The 19,209-nt window shown below is 37.5% G+C and overlaps 2 protein-coding genes across 5 annotated transcripts; both read right to left on the bottom strand.

The window, feature by feature from the left end:
* Window positions 1-4,164: 4,164 nt before the first annotated feature.
* Window positions 4,165-6,477, bottom strand: LOC107748659 (homeobox protein Hox-A11a-like). Of its 3 annotated transcripts, none has more exons than XM_016563556.1 (2): window positions 5,683-6,360; window positions 4,165-5,063 (listed from the first exon to the last, which is right to left on the bottom strand). In XM_016563556.1, the coding sequence occupies exons 1-2, from the start codon at window positions 6,299-6,301 to the stop codon at window positions 4,789-4,791; spliced, it is 894 nt and encodes a 297-aa protein (XP_016419042.1). In that variant the 5' UTR covers window positions 6,302-6,360; the 3' UTR covers window positions 4,165-4,788. The 3 variants fall into 3 exon arrangements, 2 of the variants coding, with proteins under 2 accessions (XP_016419042.1, XP_016419043.1); XM_016563557.1 differs by having other exon boundaries at window positions 5,692-6,360; XR_001640953.1 differs by lacking the exon at window positions 5,683-6,360 and adding an exon at window positions 6,386-6,477 and having other exon boundaries at window positions 5,008-5,063.
* Window positions 6,478-12,876: 6,399 nt separating this feature from the next.
* Window positions 12,877-15,063, bottom strand: LOC107748658 (homeobox protein Hox-A13a). Of its 2 annotated transcripts, XM_016563554.1 has the most exons (3): window positions 14,272-15,063; window positions 13,933-14,108; window positions 12,877-13,559 (listed from the first exon to the last, which is right to left on the bottom strand). In XM_016563554.1, exons 1-3 carry the CDS (start codon window positions 14,954-14,956, stop codon window positions 13,488-13,490), a joined length of 933 nt encoding a protein of 310 aa, XP_016419040.1. In that variant the 5' UTR covers window positions 14,957-15,063; the 3' UTR covers window positions 12,877-13,487. The 2 variants fall into 2 exon arrangements, with proteins under 2 accessions (XP_016419040.1, XP_016419041.1); XM_016563555.1 differs by lacking the exon at window positions 13,933-14,108 and having other exon boundaries at window positions 12,877-13,735.
* Window positions 15,064-19,209: the final 4,146 nt, after the last annotated feature.

The following is a 19,209-nucleotide window of genomic DNA, read 5'->3' as shown; positions in this document are numbered from 1 at the left end:
GTGACGTAGGTATGTGGGGGCGTGTTAGAACGAGCCGTTTTAGGTAGGCGTGGCTGACTCTTAACTTTTATAAAGAATATCTCTTTGGATTTGAGACTTTAGTCTTTGCAACTTTACAGATCTTCTTTATGCACCAAGAGCTTGTAACACTCCAAAGAGAAAGGAAAAATTGAAATCGCATCATATGACCCCTTTAACATGCTATTTAGTCTCTGTACCAGATGAATACATAAATGGCCTCAAAGTTATGTTAGTAATAAATTAATAGTATCAAATGCATATCAAAGACCAGACATATAACAGACCTTACCTTTGCCACATTGCACCAAGTAAGTCTGACATATTTCCCGAATGTGCTACGTTTCCTGTGCTTTTTCCTCATCGTTGCCATCCGGCGTATAGACAACACGATCATCTCCATCTTGTTTGCTTGATAATAGAGATGTGGACGTCTAAATAGGCAGCCACTGCAGTAGTGACTATAGGCTCGACGTCAGATGGCCTATATCCCTGCAAGATACTATCGGATCCCAGCACCTGCCCGATGCATTCCGTGAACGATAATCCTCTTTCAGGTGTGGCTGGATGCTACTTTAGTGCATATCCGCGGCTCGAAATTCTTTGATGTCCTGAGGACAGAGGCAAAATGTTTTAACGATGCGACACGAGCTGCTCCAAACCACATCGCCATGCTGGTCACAGTTATGGTTTGAGCAGCCACATTTGTCTGAAGTTTTGCTGGGTTGTGAGTAATGTTGCTTTTCAAAGTAAGATGCCAAACTCCAGTTACTGATGCTTATCTAGCTTCCAGGTTCAGTCCGCTTATTATTTAGGGAATCCGAAAGGCACTCACTCCCTTTTGCGCTAACACTTCCCACGCCATTACCGGGAAGTGTTTTGAGGATAGTGCATGAGAAAGCTCATTGGTGGTCATTTACTTCGTTTGACAAGCTGGGTGTGCTGAGGTGTCCTCGTTCAATTCAGTGAGCACGCTTCAACCAGTTGGAGCATGGAAACACAAAGAGCCACACCCCTCCAGGCCTGCGTCACCTGTCTGTATAGCAGCAATGTTTGGACTGCAGAGCAGACCAGATGTGGAACGACTAGATTTTCGCGCTATGCGCCATTCTGCGCTCAACCTCGCGCACACGACCTAAAACATGTGTGCATGTGTGAAATTGCTGGTTGCCACACATTTTTTTTTCTCCCTCAGTGTTTGAAAAATACACAACGTTTTAAAACATGTATTAAAATTCGAACAAACAAGGCCTATATTAACAAGCACATATATTTTCGAATTTAAAACAGATCGAAATTCGGAGAGTAAGTTTATCAACAGCCTAAGATCAAAACATCAATGTTAATTCTTGACTTAATATTAAGTATTTGTAGAATTATGTCTGAGACAAAATAACACTACTGCCATTTCTGCTGCACACATTAGAAAGTACCGTCTTCAAATTCAACGTATTATAAATTTTTCGAATCCTTTAAACATCCACATGCTAAAACAAAACAAACAAAACAAAACACAGACAGCACAACGTTTCTTAAGTTCCAAATCCACGCTGTATGGCACTGACACTGGCATGTTCAAATTCAAGTTTAAAAATAAACGTGAAAAAGGGATTTGTCGTTTATAGGCCTAACAGTCATATATTCCAAAATATGGCCAGATTTCTTAGGCTACCCTTTATCTCTCTCGATATTTTAAGTTGTGTTTTTTAATAGCGTAATATAAATAAGACTGATCTAAGGCTTATTTACCTTTTATGAAGTCAATGTAACAATGTAAGTAATAAAATAATGTTGCTAACAATACCTTTTCCCCGCTTTCGTGTTTATTCTTCCATATCCACTTATTTTATACAATTTTCTAAATCATAAACCTTTAGTTTAAAAATGTGATAGGGCTATAGAAAAACTCATTATTGTTATTGGTTATGGTTGTATTTTGTTTGTCTTTAGTACAGGCCATAGGGTATGTAATCCATCCGCTTAAAACAATAAATTTATCTTAGTGGTTATAGTCAATTAGTGGTTAGACTGGAGTATATGGGAAATAGACTAGACTAGGTTTAGGCTAATTGGCCTAATGAAGTTAGGCCTAATTTGGGGACTACACTAGCATGCACTTGCACATACAGACATTGCTATTTCCGTCTTCATCGTGTAACACTACAACCCATTACTTATTTAATATTTGTCGATCTAAACGTAATATTTCATAGGCCTATGTATTTTAGTTATCATGCCTATACCTGCCAAAGCTGAAATGCTAAACTCAACCCTTTCATTTCCACGTTTCTTTGTTCCCAAGATCGAGTTCGCTGTAAGAGAAACTCAAGAACAGAAATCTCACATTTTATTGCTATCAGCGGAAGCATTTATTTTGCACTAGAGACAAATAGTCCACACGCACTGTAACACTACCCGTCCGTCTGCTCTCACCTCTTCATGCTGTTACTTAAGTCCTAATGCGGAAAGGCACGATATGTATCACAATTACAAACATCATTTTAAATTACATAATTAAATTTGTCAACGGGAGAGAAAAAAAGAGCGGTTCAGACAGCTGTTCTCCCGTTAATGTTCAGTCATCGCTGAAAGCTTGAATGAACGATGTGCGTCATTTTTGAGACCAATTAATCCTCGATGCAGCTGGCTATAAAATAGCTTGGCCATTTTTGTAAATTAATTTTGCTCAAAGATATAAGCGAAAAGTCTTTGCTATATCCTTAATTGACTTCTTAATCGACGGAGCATAGTTCATTTGCCATAAACTTTTTGATTCAGTGGTAAAAGCGAATTTTTAATACCCTCATATTTTACACTATCATATTTAATATAATAAGAACAGTGGACATTTATTTCTTGTTCTGTTCCAGTCGGTTAAAGTTGTGGAATGTTTTAGTGACTGTCTGAATTGAAGGCAGTACGGTCGGAACACCTGCAGGGAATTTGATATGTTTCAACGAACCCGAACTAGTTGGACTCTTTACTTCTGTACTTTTACTTAAGTAAAAATCTGTCTTTACAACTTTTACTTGTAATGGAGTAATATTTGACCAGCAGTATCTGTACTTTCACTCAAGTAATGGAGTTGAGTACTTTGTCCGCCTCTGCTGTTCAATCAATGATCCACGGCCGTGACATTGATCTCACGAGTGCCTCCCAATGGAGGCCATTTGAACCTACTCGTGGGACAGTTATCACTGCAAGCCGATATATGAAAATAGAGAAAAACTAAAATAAAATAAAATAAAATAAACTAATAATAAGTAATAAATAACACAGAGAAAACAGCACTACGCACGGCAGGAAAAAAACTTTTAGTGTGAAATTAATACAGGCAGAAAGCACACGAGCACTCCTGAAAGCCGCACGTCAAAATCTCTTTGCCTCTGTCCCCTTGGAATCGTAGCTGATAACCTTGGTTCTCAGACGGTTTATGACACCACACTGCAATTGCCCAAATGCTCCAGACACAGACAGCTTTTATGGTCGTGTTGCTGAAGCAACAAGGAGGATGTCCCCGTAATTAGGCGGATATTCCTCAGCGCCTCGAAGGATGCGCCAGCCAGGACATGTCGCTCTGCAGCAAGCAACCATAAAGCTCAGTCTTTCTCTCCCCCTCTGTCTTAGTTTATTGCTCTTAGGCTGTCATATATGAACACTACGAGCACGGCCATAAACATTCAGATGATAACTGCAAATAGTACTGTAACCACTGTGACGGTAAAACTGTCAGGTAACAATTGCTTCTTCTTATGGTCCGAGAGAGTTCTTAAGAAAAAGAAGAAAAACAAAACGTGTTTTTTTTTTTATAAATGCGCATAATGCGCAAGTGTATACTCATGCATAATACATATGTACACAAATATAGATATATTTGAAAAGAAAACGGTGTAGGCTACTACAAGTATACGTTGTACCCCTTTAATTGTTTAATTTAGGAAGTATATGTCATGAAGATGATTTTCTGGATTACAATCAGCCAAATCCTATTTTAACCCCAGGATAATGTTCATAGCGGTGCAGAGTAGCCTAGAACATGGGCGAAAAAAAGTCATTGTGAAAACGTCATTTCTTAAGCCTGAAAGAGTCCACTTCATAAAGATTACCAATTTCGAGTCCGAAAATATTTATGATTGGGGATGAGATTCAGTGAGATTGCATGTTCTCCGTTCGGTGAGGCTCACTGTCTGTTTTATTTCCGTGTTCACAGAGTTTGCAGCAAGTGAAAACTTTGGATGATCAGATTTTAGTCAGTACACAGTTGCTTGTGACGGCAGTAGAAGAAAGTATTGCTTAAAGACGTTCACTATAACAACTATGGATGAAAATTATATTTGGTGGCAAATCAAATAAATAATTTGGAAACTGGGAGCAGTCACGCTAACATTTTAGCAGTTTTTTTTAATATTTGGTCACACCAAAGTCATTAGGCCAACCTGTACAACATTCCTCCACAAAAAATTAACACGCCATACGAATGGCTTGTCAAAAGCCTTTCCTTGTTTAGACTCGGATATTTCAGCCAGTTTCACTCCATCGTCGCGTGTAGTCCATCACAACTGCAAGCGGAATAGTCCATGTTCAGTGTGTATCACGAGCTCTTAATTAAATTGTATACATTTATCTATTACGAGCACAAACAACCCGTATTTAAAATGTGAATTTCAATGTCCTATATGCTCTCTATAATTGTATACACGTGAATGGTGCCTTGTCACGAACTTGAAGTTAACCGCTCAGAGTCTGTATAACGTCTCGTATGTGATCTCATTACTGCAGCTGTTGTATTGTATCTCTTGTTATTTCCTTGCCCCAGAGCAGTGGGTTGGTACTGTAGTACTGTAACCGGTCCCGATTTAGTTTCTTTTCCTTCATCCGCCGGTTCTGGAACCAAATTTTCACTTGGCGATCGGTGAGGTTAAGCATCCGTGAGAGCTGAAGTCGTTTCTCTTTGTTAATGTACACGCTGAAGAAAAATTCCCTCTCGAGCTCCCGGATTTGAAATTTTGTATAGGGACATCTCTTCTTGCGAACCCTGGGTCCACCTAACATGAAATGACCAATAAACAAATGATCATCATTAATACAAAGGGTTAGATTATGAAAAATAAGATTATTATATGGCATTATGGCCTGTATGAAAATAAGTTAAAGAAGTTAGTACAGTACACGCAATATCTATCTATCTATCTATCTATCTATGATTGTCATTGTTAAGGTTAATAAATACAAAGATACATCTAAATCTAAAGTTTATTTAGGCTACAAACAACAGATTTTCTATCTAAAGGGTTGTAAAATTTAAAATATATATTTTTATAATAACGTATTTTTACTTTTTTTAAAAACATGCATTAATTACCAGAGAATAACTAGGCGCTTGTTACTCTGACTGTTGTAAACAATCCTGTGAAATCACTGCGGCCACTTAGATACATTTTAAAGTTCAAGTTAAAAATGCACTAGCTTTGTCTTTTCATGGTCAATTTCAATTCCAAGCACGTGATTCTCACAGTTTATATGTAGCCTAGGTTTTGTTGAGGAAATCTCAGGCCCTCCATAAACCTTATACGCTTATAAAACAGCATATAAAAATTTTAACAGGAGCGCGCAAGATTGCAAACTTTCTCGCATGACAGTCTCGCTGAGCTCTAGCCTACTTACTGCTCGCACCGCTAGTCTTTTCCTCGTTGTTTCCGGAAGAAGACTCGGGGCTACTGGTCTCCTGTCGCTCCTTTCCTTCGCACTCCTGCTCCGCTGCGGGCGCTGGCGTCGGCTGTTTGCTGGAGTGCATTTTATCCCTCGCTGCATAGTCGCTGGTCGCAACACTGTTCGAGCCCCCGTAGGCGGTGTCAAAAAACTGGTCAAATGCTTGAGGAAGCACCCCGTTTCTTCCAACATTGCCGTAGAAATTGGACGCGGAGGTCGAGTTCGATGAGTGATAATACGCAGATGCATTATTCTTGGGGAACATTTCACCAACTGTCGTCGCCGCTGGTAAACACTCCCTGTGTACTATGTCCTCCGACGGATAACACTGAGCCAGTGGACCCCGGTGAGGACATTTACTGGACGCGTCAATAGCATAGTCTCGGAATGTAACCTCCCTGACATGCTGTACCTGAGGCAGGTTAGATGAGTAAGAGTAGGTAACTGGACGAGAAGACGGACTTTGGGAAATGAAAGAGGGCAACGTGGAGAAATCAGCCCCCGGAACGTAATACGTGCAGCTGGGCAGATACATGTTGGAGCCAACGGAAACCCTCTCGTCAAAATCCATCATTGTACCCGCGCAGCTTCTAGCTTGGGCTAGCGAGACCTATACGCAACGCCCACAACATAGCTCTCATGTGCGCGTGGCTCTTACCCGAGTTGTAGGGGTATCCGCGAGGCAGAAATTTTGAGACGTAAGATGACGTGGAAATCCATCTCTATCCAGTCCAACTGAGGCCAGGATCACGTGATCTAGAAAATAAATGGACAGATCCTCGCTCACTTGTTTATATTGACAGTGAAAGATAATTAATGGCAGATCCAAACTGTTTAACGAAGTTCAGACTGAAGTACGAATGAATTTCTAATTGGTTTGCGAATAGGCCTAGTTTGTGAAAATTAAAACATTCTCTGTTGAACATAAATAATTTGTACTGTGTTCGACTGACTGTGGTTTTTGAATGTCCTATTTTAAATTTACAAATAGACGTTATGAAATGACATTCTAAAAAAAATAAATACAAAGTCTTGCCAAATTAGGCTACTGTAATCTAAGTTAGAAGGTAAGTCAAGAACAGTGTTTGTGACTTGAGGCTTGCGAGCGATCAATACTGTCTATCATAACACAAAGGCTGGTACATGTGGCTTCTGTAATCCAGACTTTCTATAAAACACTATTTAAAAATATTTGCACTATACCTTTCAGTCTTTCAGTCTTACATTTTACATTTTTATTGTCATTAAGTTATTTGACACAAAATGTGTAGGCCTATGATGATTAATGATTATGCTTGTAAATCAGAAGACATGATTACTCATAATAATATTTAGATCATTGCTTCTCCGTTCAAATTTTGCAATATAAAATCATTCTAAGTTGAATTCACACGACGAACGAACTACATTCACAAAGACCTTGGTCTACTGAATAAATGACACATTATGCGGACTTACCTAATAGTGCCTCGTTTATTTAACACAATTCCGGCAACTTTCAAAATGTTCAGAACCTTGTGTTTTTCGCCCCTCTTTTTTTTTAACTATCACGTGAATTTTGTCCCGGCAGCTCATTAAGTAGCCTAATATAGAAAACAGTTTAATTGAGTTTTGAACGGCCTGAGAATAAATGAGTTTAACCGTGGTTCTTAAACCTGGATTAGGCCAGTATAGGCCTCACTTTTCCACAACACATAACCCTTAATCCCCTTGCACCCTACGTGCCTCCGAGGAACGCACAGGGAGATTTAAGATATTCTGATGATATAATTCCTTTATGCTAATAAGTTCTCCACGATAATTAGCAGAATAATAGGCTACAAATACAAAATCGGTGGCCCCAAGACGAGACGCTCCGCCTCTTCGTCAACACAAGACAAATTCCGCGCCGTGTGTTGGAAAGCTTTCGGCAGTAATTTGGGGCCCGAGTACTACAACGGAAACCTGCGATGGGTAACTGGAAAGCAGAGATTTTAATGCAATTTGTATGTTCTAAATAATGCGACCCCCTTTTTACTCTCCTTTTAACACAACAGAGCGAGACTGCTCAACCAAGATGAAGAGGTCGAGCAACATGTAGCTATAAAGACAACAATTTCTCTGTAACAACAGATTCAAAAATAATGTAAGATAGTTTAGACAAAAGAACAGTTAGAATAAATAGGAACATGGATTAAAATATGAATATACGAATATAATGCCATAAGTAGCTACATTAATATATACAACCATCTTAAATATAGGCCTATGTTATGCGAAGTAAGAGATTGAATCATATGCTTTTATATAACGTTATGATATAATCTCATTCTGTTGCTTTTTTTTCGTTCCACAGTATCTATGTATAGTCTGGCATTGCGGCCCACGCCCCCTTCCCTCAGGTTTACCGCACAGACTTGGCTGTGCGGTCGACTTCAAGTTCGGGGAGGGGGACGGGCTACCGCCCACCGCGCAAGTCTGAAAAAGAATGAATAACAAACGCCACGCAAGCCTCCCCATGCCCCGGATGGAATTTCACAAACTTCGCTTTCACATCAGGGAACTTTACAAAGGAACGACAAAGAGCAATATAATGTGACAAGTAGGAAAAACAGGCTTGGAAAAAAAAAAAATGCACGAAACCTCCACTTCAAAATAATATAGGCCTGCATAGTCTCTCTCACACACGCCAAAGTAAATATATCACACACAGCAACATGCAGTTTTGAAATAACTATAACCGTAAATATATCAGAAGAATAACTAGTGTGAAGCTAAATAATATTTAATTTGTTCAAAAATCATGTTTTTGCAGCCAAACTGTTTGTATGTGGAGCCATGGAATGTCCGGTCACCTCTAGCTACAGTGTGATATAAAACTTTAGGTACGACTAAACTGTCTGTTACATACAACGCACAACAGAACAGTTAAAGCAATTTGTTTGGAACCCTGTGCTTTATTAAACATGTTTGGGAATTAATGGACTGCTATTAGAGTCACAAATTAGATTACAAATGATACGAAATCAAATGTAGGCTATTTGTTAAAATGCGTGCAGCTATAACGATAATTTCTATTACAATTACACTGCGATTTTTTTTAAAGCGACGATTAAATACAATAGTGTAATGTACACAGTAAATAACAACAATAATGATAATAAAATAAATCATGTTTGGTGGCGATACATAGGCCTAATGTCATTTAGCGTTGGTTTTCTTTGTTAAGTCCAATGAGGATAAAACGAAAAAAAAATAATAATAATAATTATAATAATAGCAAGATGATAAAAATACCAAACCATTTTGACCCAATTTTTAATTAAATTATAAAAACTTCTGAAATGGGCATGACAACGTGTGCTGTCCTAAAAAAATAAAATAAAAAAATAAACAACTACAAGGGACTTTATTTCACGTATTAGTAACTTTGTTTGGTGGACTGGTGTTATCTAAGTTTGAAGTTGTGGCGTAATTCACACTCTTACTGGAAGTTAAGTGACCGGGAAAAATTCTGTATTTTGTGTCACTTTTTAAATAAGTGTAGGCTATTGTCTAAGAAAATTGTTTTAATAGTGCACGACAATTCAGGGATTGACTGAGAATGCAATAAAATCATGACTAAAATATTTACATGTACGATGAACTATTTGTTTACAAATGTTAAAGCAAAAACAACTATTAGGCTAACTCATGAGATTTCAAGAGTAGCGCGCATTGTTGACTGGTGTTTTGCAAGTTTAAGACAACATAAACTAAAAGAGCTATAACCATAACCAAACGTATTTAGGTTATTTAGCAATGTTATTTTTGACTAGAACAAAATCAGCTAGCCTAAATACTGTGTTATCACATGAAGCACATTTAGGTCATTTTTCTGTTTGAATTTCAGATTTATACTGATCAAACATAACCAGCGTTGTTTCAGACTTCTTTGCATTTATCTCTACCATCTATGCTTCACCGTTAGAAGTGTGTTGGTTACTTTATAGCAATACAATTATTGGACCAAGTCGTGTTTTGAAAAATAGCGCGATTAATGAGCACACAAACGTATTTCTGACAAAGACTTTGCGTCATTGATTTCTATGTCTTGTGAGGTTATTCTAGTGTAACTTCACAAAACTAACAAGAGGAAAAAGCAAAAATACTAATTAAACGAAACCAGCAACACTTGTGGAATACAGAAATTAACGAATAAAAATGGAATTAAAAAAAATCCTTTATTGTATTAACGCGTTTCGGCGAACAGGCCTTCCTCAGAGCTAAAAAGCTACATTTCTACATCAAATGCATTATTTAGAAAATGGCAAGAAACGGTTATCAAATTTATTTATTTATTTTTCCTCCAAAAAAACAGGCTAAAACAGATATACGCTTGAGATATTGTCTGTGGCCTTGGCTTTCATTGTCTAGACGACCACCCCGAGGTTTAACCCCTTTTAACGGCGCACAGAATGAAACCTGAGAGAAAAGCCGCGCCATTTTACTAGTCATTCACAAAACCCGAATCTGTCTCACAACACATTCTGACATTCTCTCATGAAACATGAAATTTTTTGAGCCAAACTGAGTATCGCCCAAGTATAAATAAAATGCATTTTTTAGTTCAAACGTTTTTTTTTTGTGTGTCAATTGTCTATATTTAAATTATCTCCAAAGGTTTACATTTGTATTTTATTTAGAATTGAATATTTTTATTTTATTTTTATATTGTTTTTATTTGCAGTTTTATGTTTTCTATCAATTTAGACAACATGCCAAATCGTAAAACTATGGTTTTCTATGGGCTAGAACAATTCACATTAAAATAATTTAAACAAATCAGTGTTTCTAGTTATGACAGGTCCTTATTAAGATGTAACCTACAATAGTCGAATTCGGACTGGTCGTTAGCTAACCGACAACAACAATATATATATATATATATATATTTAAAAAAAAAACGAAACGCAAAGAAAAAATCATTTCCCCCCGGGAAAGAATTGCATATGCGATTCTATTTTTGTTCTTTAGATGGCGCCAGAAACCAGATTTACTAACGAGCACAGGATTCGTGCATGGTCAAAATGCGTTCGCTCTCTCTAGACTACGTGCGCGCACTTGAGACATTACGTCAACACAACAGATCTTACACACACACACACACAAGCCGACGCAGAAAACTGAAACGTGAGTTTGGAATGCCTAAGCACATAACCATAGTCAGTTCTTTGGCTTATTGTGATTTGAATATTGTGACTCACGTAGTCGGAGAAGTTATGATCTAATATGAATGTGGGTGTGTATGGAGATACAAAAAGAACCTGAAAGCCTTTTACATAATAATAATAATAATAATAATAATAATAATAATAATAAACTATTGTAATGGAAATACAAAGTAGATATGAGACAGTCGTTACAAGGAATTATATTAACAGACCATGGAAGTTGTAAGATATGCCTGTAGGCTAATTCACACGGGAAAACTTGAACTGCAGATTTAGGTGCAAAATAGGACATAAATATGGTTGCCTTGACACCAGGGTGGTAAATTTCCCCTAAAACTTTGAAATTTACTTTCATAACTGTGCCAACCAAGAGTTAAACAAATTAAGGGTTAAATATTTTTATAATTAGTCTATATTTTTTGCCTACAGACTAGCCGATTTTGTCTGCGATAATGCGTATAAGTTTGAGCAGTTAGCAGAATTGAAAGTTTACCGTTGTATTCCCATCTTGAATAAAAAAGTATTTCTTGCAAAATTTAGTTGATCATAAGATTTATATGTAGCAAACCACATTTTCTTGCTGAGGAAAGCTAAAATAAAGAAATAAAAAAGCTTTTTACATGCATGTCTGATCGTGAGCGTGTGGCTTCTCCTATATGCCAAACAAATATTGTAACACCCCATCAAACCCGATCTGAAATTACTCATGACATGACTAAAAACAAAGTACTACTCAAAAAGCTAGGCCTACTTTACTCCAAAAATAAAATGAAAGATCAAATCACCAAAACTCGAGAGCATTCATCAGCAGCAGTAGGAAGCCGTAAAAAGTTCTCAAAGATTATTCCAAATTCTAGGTGTTCTCAAAGAATTCTATTTTTAAAAAACTCTTTAAAAATGTATATATTTTTTAAGAAATAAACAAAAAATTAAATAAAAAAATTAATTTAATTTAATTAAATGTCTGGTATGTCATAAGACTCGAGCAAAACATGGCGCATTTTTAAAAAAAAGATTGATATTGACCTAAACGCCAGAGGCTTGATAAACACACGATGTTCTTAATAAAGGACTCTTACTTGTAGACGTATCGTCATGTGTAATTTGAATAAATTAACATTTAGCCTATCTACAATACCAAATTAATTTCTGTCTCAATCAATCCATTACTCGGCAATTTAAACTTTTAATGTATGTAGAATAACTATGTAATCGTACATGAACTTAGCACTCATAATAATTTACATTGCATTTTGATAATTGTCATAATCAACAAGCAATGTAAACAGAGCCAATCTATCTCAACAACAAAACAGGCAAAACTTTATTGTTAATAATACAGTTAAAAAAAAACAATTGTTTAAAAAATGTTTCTGTGTTCGGTTATTTTTTTTGTATATATTTTATTGTTTGAGTTCATTTTTGCTTTCTTATTCTTATTTTACGCTGTGGAAAATAACTTCTAAGACAGGCAAACATAAAGTGAATGAGTTATACATTGATACATAACAGATTATTGTGTGTGATTCAATTTGTAAAATTATTTCTTTTTAAGCTTTATTACATTTAATAATTAACATGACCAAGACCAGCCGCTTCACTTACAAATGAACATCAGAAGATGGCGCAATTGCTCTATCATACGGCTGAGGTACGCAGTCACCTAGTTTTCGCAGGCGCTCGAGAACAAATCCAAATGCATCATTTTTTATTTCAGTCTATGGACAAGAAAAAAAATGTATATTCACGAAGACATATTTTACAGTCCATAAAGTTTTGGACACCATCCAACAGGTTCATTACTTGCTTGTACCAACTAGCTACTACATTTACAAAGAGCTAGTCAACATTAAATTCAATTCACGTTCAAGTTTAGTATTCTTGCCATAATGGTTAATATTAGCGTGTGGTTTGATGTTGCAATACAAAAGTGTAAATTATTTCGTCGCCATACATATTTTTCTTATGAATGGTTTATTAGGACGGATTTGCATAACACTATACAACGACAAAACACACTTACGGTAGCCTACTCTTTAACACACAAACACACAGTAAGTCTATAGTGAAGTGTATATTATTTTGGCACAAATATAACCACAGATTGTACATAGCCTTAATATACTACAGGCTCCATACCTCATATTCTCCAGCATGAGACGAAATTTCATGAACTTGAGATTTCAAGCAAAGTATAATTTCAATTATAATCGACACTGGAGGTGGTGAAAGAAAAGTCGTACCACACTGTAAAGAGTTACAGTATCACAATTTCAATATCCAATGTATTTCTCTCCACAATATATTTTGGTGAGCAGAAAATAATCTCAACAAACAAACTTATCTTTGGCCCTCTTTGTCCTGAGTTGGTAATATGGCCATACACCGTTTGCAGCCAAGAAATGACGCACCGCGTCACCAACAACCCTGTCCGATCCAAAGTGGTCACTTCAAAGCGGTAGTCCAAGAAAAACAAATATTCGCTAAAACGTATATAATTTCATAGCTTTGAGTGTGTGTGGACCATCGCTGTTTAAAATTGTTCACTTGCATTTACACAGAGCAAAGCTAACTGTTGCTTTTTAATTTGTTAACGACTTTTTTCTCCTTTACCCGTCGGTTCTGGAACCAGATAGTAACCTGTCGTTCAGACAGGTTGGTCTGAGCGGATATCCGCCTGCGTTTGTCCTTGGTGATAAACTTGTTTGCAGCATACTCCCTTTCAAGCTCCTTCAGCTGCACCTTGGTGTATGGAACACGTTTCTTCCTCCCGCGGCGAAAAGAGCTACTGTCTGCCCCTCCGTGAGACACTGCCTCTGAAGATAAAAATTACAATAAAAGTACTCAAATATGTTTAAGGATAAAAGTTTAAGGGTGTTTTGTTATATACGCAACATGAACATAGTGCTTTGACAGCTATAAGAAATGTATTAATTCTGTGGAATGTGTGTTTGTTTCTTATTCTGGCATTAGCCTCACCTGGTATAGACGACTTCCACACGTTTCCCGTAACCTGTCGTTCAGACAGGTTGGTCTGAGCGGATATCCGCCTGCGTTTGTCCTTGGTGATAAACTTGTTTGCAGCATACTCCCTTTCAAGCTCCTTCAGCTGCACCTTGGTGTATGGAACACGTTTCTTCCTCCCGCGGCGAAAAGAGCTACTGTCTGCCCCTCCGTGAGACACTGCCTCTGAAGATAAAAATTACAATAAAAGTACTCAAATATGTTTAAGGATAAAAGTTTAAGGGTGTTTTGTTATATACGCAACATGAACATAGTGCTTTGACAGCTATAAGAAATGTATTAATTCTGTGGAATGTGTGTTTGTTTCTTATTCTGGCATTAGCCTCACCTGGTATAGACGACTTCCACACGTTTCCCGTCTGTGGCTGCTCTTTGGTGCAGTAGACCTGCCCGTTCCAGCCACTAGCTGTGATAGCCCACGGTTGGTAACTCTCCATTGGTAATAAGGACTCATGCCGGGTCTCTGCAGGCCCGCTCATTGCCTGGACTACGGGAACATCCAGATAGCTGGGAACTGGCTGATACGGGCTCGAGGCATAGCTCGAGTAGAAGGCAAACTCTTTGGCGCGTGAGGTGGTGTAATCATCGCCTGTAGAAGCGGACGTGTCCATGTATTTTTCCCCGTAAGGTGAGGCAGAGGCGGGGGACTGGGCGCATGTCTTCACTCCTCCGCCGGCCCCGTGGTGGTGGGACATTCGGCAAGGATAGTATCCACCGCCACCGAAATATCCGTAGGAAATTGAAGCGCTGGCTGAACCCTGGACGGCTGCGCAGGGGCTGCATTGCTTCCCAGGCTCACCCGCTCCAGCGGGAGCCACTTCGCTTGACGGATAAGCAGCGCTGGGAGCAAGAGAGGCAGGGTGAGCCATCAAATTCCTGCACGGGCTCGGCGAGAAGTTACCTCCCGTGAACCCTTCCATATTCTTGCCGGCGTCGTCCAAGCCGCCACCGTTATCATAGAGAAACATGACCGGGTCAATCCAGCGCGGGCGGAGAAGCAGTGACGTTGTCATAGCCCGTCGGACATTGAGACGTATGGCTCTTTTTTGAGAAGCCCCGAGACTGAAAAAGAGGAGATAGTCGATTCCGCGAGAATCAAGCGACTCTGACGCACCCTGCGCATAACCAGAATCACGCCTTGATTGGCTCAAAACTGGTCATGTGATATGTAAACGAGGACGATAATCAGCTCAAGTGCTAACAATTAAACCGAGAACAAATCCAGTGATGTGAGATGACAATCTGTCAAAGGATTCCATCCATTTCAAGGTGCTCTAAAAGGTGAAGGGATGCGTAAGTAGCCTAAATTAACGAAAAAATGAAAAAAAAAAAAAATGCTGTGGTCCTTCATGAGATTTCATCTCTGTATCCACTTTACTAAAAACCTAAAACAAATGTTGCATTAGTGTTTTGTTATTTAAAATAGCCCTTGACGCTGGAGTAAACACTGAACGAATATTGCGTAGTTGTAAGCGAATAAGATCATTCCCGTTCATTTTTGCAAACATCCAAGTTTGAGAGCCATTTGTGAGTTTCTGCCATTGTGCAGTCCTTGGTGGCCCTTCAATCAATTTACAGATTAAGGCTTCAGTAGACACATTCAAAAAAATGTTTTAATGATTATTGTGCCTCGTCTTAACTGCTTAAAAAAGGGGTTAGCGATTACATAATCGTCAAAATAAAAATGGAAAAAAAAGTTACTTAAATGTTTGACTAATTTCTATAATCCTCAAACATTAGGCTGGCTTTCAATCAAAAAATTGAAAGCGTTGCATGTCTTATGATGCAATACAAGTGTGCTAAAGCAAGCCAGGTGTGCCCTTTAACGGTTAACAACGAAATCTACAGGTTATTTTCACAATACTTAGAAAATTGGTTGCAAGTGATGGCGGTTAAAGAAAAAGGTCCAATTTTTGAACGTGGCATGAAGTCCTGCTGCGGCAGCTTCCGTTTTGTTTACAAGATGCGGAGACAGAGAACACTCCCTTTATTCGTCTGTGCATTTTACGTGCGGGGCTGACGCGTCTGCAGGCCAAGGTCAAGTTGAAAGTTGCCGTCTGGCCGCAACACTATGCCTGTTGGCCTATTCAGGCTTTGATGGCCAGCCTAAAAGCTTACAAAGGAGAAGAGTCGAATGGTGAGAAATCTTTGGTGGATGAGATACGTCACAGAAGCCTTTTAATTGTACTGGCCAGCCACTTTGTGTTACAACTGTTAGCGAATCCGTGAAGAATATTATACAATTTAACACCCTTTACATTCGACTTTGTACTTTAACCAGTTAGATGTGGGTTTTTTTTTTTTTTTTTTGAAGGAAACCATGTATTTAGGCACGGATGTTGAAAAGTGTCAAACTAAACAGTATTGTATTGTATGGGCGCCGTGTTTTCTGACTGCTCCAATGCAGGAATAAAAATCGACACACTCTCTATTTGGTTCTGATGTTGCAGGAAAATGGTGATTTTTTTCCCAGCAGAAATTTCGAACAATAACACTATGAAGTTTCAGTCCAAAGTGCTTATGTTAAATGTAATTATACATATTTAAATAATGCTGATTCATAAAACAACACACTGAATTCGAAGTAGAACGCTTCCATTAGTAGTTTTGTTTAAAAAGAAAGAAAGAAAGAAGTCTAATTTCTTCCTGATGTATAAACTAAGCTACCTTTTCTTGTCTGGGTAGCTTGGACATTGGCTGTTTGCTGGTAGAATACTACACAGTTGCGTGCATGTAAAACATTTCCTATGTGCTTTTTCGAAGACGATACACAATAAGAAATATACAAAAGAGACTACTTAGGTGGGCAATCAAATTATTTATTATAGCAAATCACAAAATTGAAATAAACATTTTATGTAATTTTAATTTCTGATTATTCCACACATCTAAATTACTAAAAGTAATGAAATAGCATTAATAAATGTAATGACAATGCAATGATGACAAAATTAAAAGTGAACGCATCCATTGTCTTTATCGGACGATGTTTGAACCACAACAATAACACAAGAGCCTGCAGAACACACATTCACTACCAAATATGCATTAGAAAATAAATTGGCAAATTAAAATTAAGCATTTTGTCCAGAGAAACACTCAGCACGGGTTACATTATTATTATCTTTAAAACTCGTACTAAGATTTCACGCTGTAGTGAACTGAAATTAGGGTTTAACAAGATTTTTTTTTTTAAATTAGCTTAATACTGTGGGGTGAGCATATAGCGCAGTAGTGTTGTGATCTATGAGTAACAAGGCTGTGTATGTTGGATAACAATAATGTGGGATACATGTGTGATTCTATAGACACTAAAAGAAGAGTAGGAGTAATAACACATTTCTTATCACACAATGATACTTACTCCCGTGTTTTGTGATATTTCTTGTTTAGCCAACAACGTGTTTTCAACAACAACAGCGAATAGGTCATTTTCACTGCAAACCCAAAATATTTTAATATAATATTTTTAACATGAATTTCCAAAATAGTATTTTTTAAATAATAAATATTATAAAATAATACATATAACCGCAAACAATGTATTAAGCGATAGTGAAGAATAATAATGCCATGCGGGCGTCCTCAACTGTTCTTGAAAAAAAAATGATAAGAGCCTAAATTAATTTTAATATTTGGCTGTAGATGCACGAGGCACTGAATCAAACAAGTTGGAAGGTAAAGTGCATTTCATAGTAAGGAGAACTGGGCACCAAACATAGTTTTCTTTTTCAATATATTAATTAATTAAAGTGTTTAGTTAAAACAACAAAAAATAATGTTAAATAATAGTTCATTGACATGAGATAAAAAAATTATTTTCTCGATTAGAATATATAACGATGCTGCCTTTAGTTTTGTATCTCAGTTGCTTTGTTGCCCATGTACAGCCTATATTTAACGAATACCTAAAACGAATTAATCAACGGTAATGATGCACAAAAAAATCATTCAAAGGAAATGCAATATTTTATCTAATTTATGAGTAAAAAGAACACTACAAATTTAAAATTCGCAAATATATATATTACTGTGCAATTTAAATCGCCTCTGTGCATTTGCATGCAGAAAATCAAAGCGATGTTTAAAGATGAACCCTTAATGACTAATCCTAGTGAATTTATATGAAAAAAAACTAAATTTCACAGTTTGATACTCGTTCGTCGTTAACCGTTGTCTGTAAAGAAGCCCAAATTCAAAGAAGGCCTTGATCAGCATTTTAAACAGACACTTCTGTGAAACTCATTCGATTCGTCTTTCTATTTATCCAAAATACATTCATAAAACACAAAAAATTAGCTAGCGCTGGAGTTAAAGACAAATTCAAAGTATTTATTAAATACAAAGTTCATAACATTAGGCGCTACAAAATATTTAAGACTGGATATTATGATAAATGGAAACCAAAGTGCGCGTTTTGACATTCGACTCTTCTAAGTAAGATAAGCGTCCTTTAGTTGGCCACTGGATCACTGCAGACGTGTGGTAGAAGGTGTTCTTTTTGACACAATGCACCTTTTGTGCAATAGTTCTGCTTGAAGAGTAAGCTATTAAATTACTACACATTTCTGCTGACACTGGCCACATATTAAAAGAAAAATCGCCCTCTGAAACTTTTAAAATGGGGAGGTGGCGACGACATTCTGTGCTCGCCATGGTCAAGTTCAAGTTGGGCACAGCTGTTAAACCTCTAGCGGAAGTTTGGTAAGCACTATGGGCGGCGACGCGCGACTAGGCCTAAAATTCCCCTCTGATCTGCCCTCACACCCGAATTACGGAAACCGCAACATATGAGTCTATTATGTTATTTAATCCCACTAAACCTGACAAGGAAAAAATATTTGTCAATAAGAAACCACAATAAACTAGAGATCAGGTTTAGTTACGTGATCTTATATATTCTACAAAGAAAAGATCACCTAAATCAACCCTGTTAACCAAGAGGAAACACTTGACACTGGAAGTGAAATAATTTGTCATCTCTTCAACATTTTTCTGATAACAGTTTAAGGGATAGTTCACCCAAAAATGAAAATTCATTAATCATTAATTACCCCCCCTCATGTTGTTCCAAACCCGTAAGACCTCCGTTCATTTTCGGAACACAAATTAAAATATTTTTGATGGAATCTGAGAGCTCTCTGACCCTCCCATAGACAGCAAGGGTCCTTACACGATCAAGGCCCAGAAACATAGCAAGGACATCGGTAAAATAATCCATGTGACATCAGGGGTTCAACCGTAATTTTACAAAGCTACGAGAATA

The sequence above is a fragment of the Sinocyclocheilus rhinocerous genome, unplaced genomic scaffold (genome assembly GCF_001515625.1).
Source record: "Sinocyclocheilus rhinocerous isolate Xijiao unplaced genomic scaffold, SAMN03320098_v1.1 scaffold499, whole genome shotgun sequence".
Lineage (NCBI taxonomy): Eukaryota > Metazoa > Chordata > Actinopteri > Cypriniformes > Cyprinidae > Sinocyclocheilus > Sinocyclocheilus rhinocerous.
Note: the sequence above shows the minus strand (reverse complement) of the source record. Positions and strands in the feature narration are given on the sequence as shown.